Raw genomic sequence first — 8163 nt, 5'->3', positions numbered from 1 at the left:
ATCCGCTATTTCGCGACACTTGATAACTACCGAGAAAGTATTGTACCTTTTAGGTCATGCACTTGCTTTGTGAGACGAATAGAGCTGCTGATTGGATCACTTGTTTTACTACTTACTATTCAGAAAAGTTTATCTGATCTGGGTATGCTTCTGTTTCTCCATTTCTATGCGGTTTACTTTCTAGTGATTTAGCTAGTTGTGCTCGTGTGAGATTAGAGATTAGGATAAGAAGCCGATCTACCAAATAACCCCCCAATCATCATCGTGACATGGGCAGACTTACCGTACCCGACGCCAGCTGGCCGGCGAGTTCCGAACCTCCCTTTCGCTCCTCCGGTCCATCCAAACATTTTCTTCTGAAAAAACAAATATTAAATCGTCACCGGAGACTTTTCCTCCTCGCCAGATGACGGGCAGCCGGCCATCACAAATCTCTCTCCCAATCATTCCTCCGCTCGCCCGCTCCACACTTCGCTACTCCCAAATCCAGCGTCATGGCATCGCCGGCGGTCCTCCCCTTCAAGGGCAAGACCCGCCTCCCCAAGTCCGCCGTCCCGAGACGCTACGACCTGGCCCTCAAGCCCGACCTCGCCGCCTGCGTCTTCTCCGGCGCCGTCGACGTCCACCTCGACGTCGTTGAGGCCACCCGGTGCTTCGTCCTCAACGCCCTCGACCTCGAAATCGACTCCGGTTCCGTCTCCTTCCGGACCGCCGATCCTCACCCTAGGGTAAGCTCCAAGTTTAATGTATCGACCGTTGGATTTGGGTGGGTTCTCATCGCCTGCCGCCTTCTCCTTCAGGAGCTACGGCCCAAGCAGGTCGTCCTCGAGGAGGAGGATGAGATTCTGGTGCTCGTCTTCGATGAGAACCTCCCTCTTGGGAGGGGAGTTCTTGGAATTAGGTTCTCCGGCGTTCTCAATGACTACATGCGGGGCTTCTATATATCGAAGGTACTCTTCTCTCTCCCTGTTTCGACTTTCGGTGTTCCGCAACAACGGCCTTCAATCTTGATGAATTGTTTTTTGTTTCTTGAAGAACAAGATTCATTGCTTTGACGATGGTGTAAGAGCGATTTATGAAGTCTTATTTTGTGCCTGTAAACGGTGTCAAAAGATTATTCTAATATTTTTTGAGTCTTCGCTCTCAGCACGTTTGTAGTTGATGGGATCAAGAGGAACATGGCGGTAACACAGTTTGAGGCTGTTGATGCTTGAAGATGCTTTCCATGCTGGGATGAACCTGCTCTCAAGGCATAAGAATCTGATATTGTTTTTGTTGGGGGAATAAGATTTTTCCCCCCAAGTGACACAAATGCCCCCAAGAAGCCGCACAATCGCCGACCCTGAACAGCCGAAGTCGGAACGTCCGACCTCAAGACATCCGACCTCGAGACCTCCGACCTAGGAAAGTCCTGATGCTCAAGGTCTACCCTTGTCAGCCACCTACTACGGCCGTACTCCTCTGAGGTCCAACTGAGGACCATACCCTGCCACTGCTTCAGCATTTATTGCGCATGGCCGCTGTAACCCTCCGGTTCACTCTACAATTAATGCGGATCTCCGGCTTACTCCACCATTAATGCGGATCTCCGGCTTACTCCACAATTAATGCGGATCTCCGGCTTACTCCACCATTAATGCGCATGGCTCCTGACATCTACGGATCCTCGGCTCTCCACGGCAAGTTAGCCCAGCAGAGTCTGGTCAATCATGATAAGTCTCTGATCTCGGCCATACCTCCGACACCAATGCAATGATTCGCCTGGTAGCGTACTGGTTCGGGTCGTACGACGCCCTCACCGCCGATCCACTTTCATGATGGGATTTAACTCTTTATATGAACTCGGACTAGTGGAAACAGTGAAAGCATCAAACTTTTTGCTTAAGTTGTTCATTCCAGTCACCAGATTGGACATGACATTTTTGAGTTCTGGGTCTGCTTTCATTTCATAATTACGATTCGCCTGACCGTGCGCCGACCTGAGCCACATGCCGAGCCGTACTATGGCCTTGCCCTGTTACATCACAGGTAAACCGACCCCCACCTATGAAAGGGAGCCTTGGCTTCTCAGGAGGGGGTTGGAAAATTCCGCGCCTTACAAGCACTGTTCATCTCCTCCTTACACTATCTGCCCCCTCCCTGACTTGAGCGTCGGAGGGCCGGCGCCGGAAAACCCGGCCACCGGTTTGTCTGCAGGCACCCAGACGGAGGACGCCGCCCGCTGACGGATCGCTGCCCCGCCGTGAGGACCCCCAGCTCCCTCTCTCCGGCCACCCCAGACGAAGGACGCCGCCCGCCGACTGGTCGCCGCCCCGCCGTGGTGACCCGCAGCTCCCTCTCCCTCGACCGAAGATTGCCCCCGGGTCCAATTTCCAGCAACAGTTTTGTTTGATGGCTCACTAGTGTTAACCTCTGGGGAACACTTTTGCGTATAAATTGTTTTGATGCGTTTGGAAATGATTCTATTTTGGAAACGTGTCCGAGCATCCGAGAAAAAAGCCTAAGGACGTGGTTGAAATATAAGAAAAACAACTGGAAAAGCTGTTTAAATATTAATACAATTATGTAAAAGTCGCAGTTGATTAATCCCATACTAGTTTTTTGGTGGCTTCCCATGCATTACCAACAAATTATCTGTTTCCAATTATATAAGCCTTTTCATGCTTCTATTCATGTACCATTCCTGCTATTGTTTGCAAGGTGTAATTATTAGCCTTGCTTTTCTTTGCACTTTAAGAGCCTGTTTGGGAAATCCAGCAGGATTTGGCTAGATTTTCTATAGGATGTGTTTAGGTAAGGCCCCTATCAATCCAATCCCTCTCCAGCCCAAATTCTGTGGGAGGAAAAAAAAGAACTTCATAAGTCATTTTTTTCAATCCTGCAGCCCAACAGGCCTATAGACGGGATTTAGGCTAAAACAATGATGGACCTTCAGAATAAAATGGATTGGGTAGGCACATTGGTTCGATTCCTCTAGAAAATTCAGCCCAATCCTGCTGGATTTTGCAAACAAGCCCTAAGATGAAAATTGGCACTATCCTAGACATGAAATGATAAGAAAAACAAGAACATGACTGACATAAGTAATCAACACACCAAGGAATTTTGTTTCTAGACTTTGCCTGCCAGAATACCTTGCTTGTCAACCAGCACATTCTGGTGGCTCTATATTCTGATTCTTCCATCTATATTCTTTATCATCAAGGTTACTGTCTCAGAGGTTTTTGTCTGCCATGAGCATTGTTATTTATGGCATCATGTATTCACTAGCATTTCACTTTTACGGCTATGAAATATGATGTCTTCTAAGTTCTAACCTTCAACATCTCAACTTACCTACAAACTTGCCTTGTCATCCACATTCCACTATTCATCATCTTCATTTCAACTTCATCTAAATAGGCACACCACCTTATGCTCTAGGCCTATTTATCATTGTTAGGCACTCTCAATCATAACTTTATCTCTTTTCTTGGATTCTAGACCCAGTTCACCTCTTTTACTGCACATGCTAGTCACTCCACTACCTCTCTAGCTTCCAACCCAAAGTTCCAAAACCGGTACCAAGAACTATATCGGTACGTTATCAGTTCGGGTATAGTATGGTACGTACCCCATACCGAGACAAGCTTTTGACACTTTTTCTCACTCCTAACTATGGTATCATCCGGAACTAGGTGGTTATGGGTCAATATTGAGTGGTATGGGTGGCTCCACTCGGTTCAAACCTATATGGACTGGTTCAATTCATATACCCGAACCAAACCTCAATTCCTAGTGGTACCTTACCGGTACGGTACATACAGTTGGTATGGGTCAATATGGCAGAACTTATTCCAACCATTCCTGTTGGCAGATCTGTAGTTTATTGTATGGTAGATTCTTCATTCTGATGGCTGGAGGTCTACTTTGTATTTGAGGAAGAATGCGTGTGTGTGCGAGAGAGAGAGGGGGAGAGAGAGAGCAATAGTTTTATTAATTATATACCATACATAGCATAGTATGTTTTCCATGATGTAGTCTTTATTTATTTTATGAGATTGCAGCAATATAGGTTTCTTCATTTTGACTTGGGTGTCAAGGGTTCGAAACATGAAAACAGCCTTCCCGTATGTGGGTGTAAAGTTGCGCGTCCGACCCTCCTCAAACCCTACTGTGGCACGAGTCTCATGCATCGCAACGCCCTTTTTTTGTGAGGTTGTAAATGTATGTATTGCAAACAAAGTTGGTATGTCACCACCCTTATGTATGGCCTCTTTGTTTGTTATACAAATACATATACCTACATATATGCATACATGAGTGCATGCATACATACATCTATGTACATACGTACATATGACTGATCGCCTGACTGCAGTACTTGCTTCTCAAATTTCAGTTATTAAGTTAAAACTCTTATGTTCCAAGTATTCTTGACTATAAATTATTTTGATGACTGCCAAGTAATTACAAGTTTGATATGGCTGTTGAAGATACACCGTTTTATGTGTTAGTTCCCTAGTGGTAATTCTTAGGTATCAAATGAAAGTGGATATTTAATTTTAACTGCATTTGTACAAATTGGAACCTTATGTCCAGGAAATTGGGCTGGGATCATTGTTCTGGAGAGAGTCACCTGAGTACATTGATGCATGGTGAGATCTGGACTGCCTTGGCTATATTAGGTCATGACATAACATGCATCGAAGCATCTAGATGTTTTGATATCTTCGTAGAAGATAAGACTACTCCACTTCTTCCTCCTGATATAAGAAAGGTTTGCAAAATGTCCTTTTTATTTTTTTGTTGGTGGTTTTTGTTTCTTCTTGTAATGCTTTTGCAATTGAAATGCTGTAATGATGATTACCTTGTAGGCAACATATACTGCAGTAATGCAAAGTGTTACAACAACAAATAGGTATGGGCTTGAATCACTTATAAAAGTTTACAGGGAGACTGATATAGGACAGGAGAAGGCGCGATTGTTAAGTTCGTTCTTTGTGCTCTTATTTTTATTCTTTCTTTTAAGAAAAGGTATGTGGATCATGGGTTGCTTAGTTAAGTGTGGCTTTAACACCTACACTTTTCTTCTACAGGTGCCATGGCATCTTGTCCAGATCCTAATATTGTTCTCAAAACTCTGAATTTTCTGCTGTCCTCTGAGGTATTTCATACCTGCCAGTCAAAACTTAATGCCTATTGCTTATTGTAGGTTTTAGTTTACTTGATATGAACTTCATTTCAGGTTCGTGATCGAGATGTAATTTATGCACTTGCTGGAATAAGTTCTGAGGGCAGTGAAACAGCATGGAGTTGGCTGAAAGTAAATAATTTCCCCCCAATTTTTAGATTATAATATATGCATTAGTGGTCACACCACCTTTTTTGATCTGATAATTGTTTTATGTTAAGTTGTATTTATTCTTCACCATTCTGCTTATAACTAAATCTTTATGACAAACCTTCACTTTAACTCTTTTTAAATATGGTGTATGCTTTCATGCATCAAATCATATGCATCCTGTTTATGCCTGTTTGAAAGAAACAAGCCCTTACTCTTTTATATTGATATTTGTCATATTTATATTTGCATTGATGCATGAAAGGAGTATCAGTAAGTGGTTCTCTTGAGAACTCTATATTACCATATATTACTGCACTATCATCACATTTATTTAAATTTTTTTGATATCTGATTCAACAATGACTGATCATTCTTATGATAAGCTCAATGCATCAGTGTTTATATGATGATCAATGAAATTATTTTTTTTTTCAATATTGTACCCATGTTCAGTTCTTTAATTCTATTAAATTTGAGTAAATTTTAGATATTCCAAAACCAAATAAAAATTTCTAGAACTATTGCAAAAGGAACATCCACTACTAAGCGCGGCTTTTCCTCCTAAGAACGTATGCACTTTATTCTGTATTTCCAAAAAGATGATAGACCCGGTTCTTCGATTAACTGAAGACTATGCTCTATCAGCAGTAGAGAAGAAAGATAGGGCATTAGCAGCTTCAACTCGAGAAGCAGTATCCCCATCCGAATCCGAATCCGCTGGGGTTTCTAATCTTCGGCTTCGGGAAAAGAAACCCTCCGGGTTTCTTATCCCTCGTCCCTTATAACTCTCCTACGTCACTACATTAGTCTAGTCTTGACTTTACCCTGCACTTTCACTTAAAAGGAAGCTGGCCGCGTGAAAAAAACACTTTTTAGTGGAATTAGCCATTCCATTTCTTTTAGAGAGAGATTCTCTTAAGAAAGCTTATAGAATCAATAAATGGTTAGATGTGCTATCAAAAGATCTCATTCTTTGTTAACAAATTTTGCAATATTTGTGCTGTCTAAAAAATTTTCCAACATGCAGTAGGAAAACTTGTATTATTTCCTATGACATATGCATTCTTTAATTGCTGAGCATTATTCTTAATGGTTTCCGTTTCTTGGTTGTGGATGAAGGTGAATTGGGAGCATATATCAGACAGATGGGGACATCACATTCTACTAACTCATTTCATCCGTGACATTGTTACTGAGGTAGGTAATAGTACTGATTTAATGTACATTTTTCAGCTACTTTGGATTACTGCAATTTAATTCGAAATTCAAAATGATGTTTCATTATTCGTTGTTCCTGTGTGTAGTTCTTTGCTGATGAGAAAGCCCATGAAATTGAAGAATTTTTCCTAAGCCGCACAAAGCCTTCGATTGCTGGGACTATGAAGCAGAGCATAGAGCAAGTTCGAATCAATGCAAAGTGGAGATCGAATATAGAAAGCGAGCAAAACCTTGAAGAATTAATTATGAAATTAGCTCAAAAGACCAGTGGCACAGGTGAATGAACCATATAAGGCTAAACCTCATGAACGTTCGCATATTGTATGCTCTGAAGCATGTAAAGGGAAACTCGTTTTTCCTATCTAATGCTGCCAGATCATGTTCAGAGCTATGTACACGTGTGCCAAGATTAGTTGTCTAAGTCCGCTATGGAAAAATGAAGAAACTTAGCTTGAAGAGATGCATCATACATGTCTTCATGGCACTTCCATCGGATGAACCGCACAGTCATAAGTTTTCAGTTGGCGTTGTGCAAAGACGAGATATCTTCAACCTAAACGAGTTACGAGGAAAATTCTATGGCATTTAAAGCAAGAGAAGTTCTGTAAGAAAGGTATTGGAGAAAAGTGAAGCCACGCAAGGTGATTAAGCTCCCGAGCTCTAAAATTTGTTCCAAACCTCTGTTCTACTCGGGAACTTGCATAAGAGATGAAGTTGATGACAAGGTGAGGTGGGTGTGAGCTAAATGAAAACATCTCAAACTAGCTGCGAGCAAGAGGCATCAGGAACATTTCTCAGCAGTCAAACAACTGGTGGAGTGATGAAATATTAGGCTGCAAATTTAAATGTTCCAACACGAACTTGGGCCAGAACTTAAGTCGCAACTCCGCGCACCCGGCCAGGCTGAAGCCCAAACTGGGCTCAAACTCCCAGTCTTTCTTCTCCATGCTTGCACGCACTATACTTCTGGTGTGCCCTCCCCCACCATCCTAGGCTAAACCTAACATTCGCCAGGCTCGCCCAAACCCAGTCATGGAGGACAACGCCTTGCTTAGCATCGAGGCCAGAATGATCTCCTTCGCACCATCTTCACCAAGGGCAACTGAAAGGATAGTTGGAGATGCAGGCATGTGGAAAGCAGGAAGGTCGGTCAGTAGAACCGGAGAGCACTACGAAGACATGGTAAAGCCAGTGCTCGAGCAAACATGTGCACCACACGTGCATTGCAGATGAAAGAAAAATAAATTTATATAAATATATAATTGAGAAATTGGGTATCATATATCTTATTCTTTTTTAAGAATTTGTTCTGATCATATATATCAATTTATAGAATAAAAAATAGTTTAGAAATTATAAGATTAAAGGAGACGAAGAGGAGGGATAACTTTGTTAGAAAGATTGATTAGGATAGAGAGAGGAGGAATTTGAGGGTGCTAAATAGTATAATATGGGAGATTTGAATGAGGGATAGAGACTGCAAATTAGTTGTGTACATATTTGTTCTGAAACCACTAATGTATATAACAAGGTTTTCTTTATGTGAACTAGATAATATTTGATATTTGTCATTTTGACAGATCCAAAATATCCCAGTACTTTTTTTTTTTTAATAGTAT

General features: G+C 42.2%; 2 protein-coding genes across 3 annotated transcripts; both read left to right on the top strand.

Moving 5' to 3' along the window:
* Nucleotides 1-274: 274 nt before the first annotated feature.
* On the top strand, nucleotides 275-4641 carry LOC103699838 (aminopeptidase M1-D-like). The gene is made up of 3 exons (XM_039126977.1): nucleotides 275-728; nucleotides 801-950; nucleotides 4582-4641. Exons 1-3 carry the CDS (start codon nucleotides 495-497, stop codon nucleotides 4639-4641), a joined length of 444 nt encoding a protein of 147 aa, XP_038982905.1. The 5' UTR covers nucleotides 275-494.
* LOC108511134 (aminopeptidase M1-like) lies at nucleotides 4582-7000 on the top strand. 2 transcript variants are annotated; one of them, XM_039126692.1, is made up of 6 exons: nucleotides 4582-4759; nucleotides 4857-4900; nucleotides 5079-5146; nucleotides 5228-5305; nucleotides 6446-6523; nucleotides 6631-7000. In XM_039126692.1, exons 3-6 carry the CDS (start codon nucleotides 5084-5086, stop codon nucleotides 6826-6828), a joined length of 417 nt encoding a protein of 138 aa, XP_038982620.1. In that variant the 5' UTR covers nucleotides 4582-4759; nucleotides 4857-4900; nucleotides 5079-5083; the 3' UTR covers nucleotides 6829-7000. The 2 variants fall into 2 exon arrangements, with proteins under 2 accessions (XP_038982620.1, XP_038982619.1); XM_039126691.1 differs by having other exon boundaries at nucleotides 4857-4958.
* Nucleotides 7001-8163: the final 1163 nt, after the last annotated feature.

This window comes from Phoenix dactylifera, chromosome 5 (genome assembly GCF_009389715.1).
Source record: "Phoenix dactylifera cultivar Barhee BC4 chromosome 5, palm_55x_up_171113_PBpolish2nd_filt_p, whole genome shotgun sequence".
NCBI classification, from domain to species: domain Eukaryota; kingdom Viridiplantae; phylum Streptophyta; class Magnoliopsida; order Arecales; family Arecaceae; genus Phoenix; species Phoenix dactylifera.
Note: the sequence above shows the minus strand (reverse complement) of the source record. Positions and strands in the feature narration are given on the sequence as shown.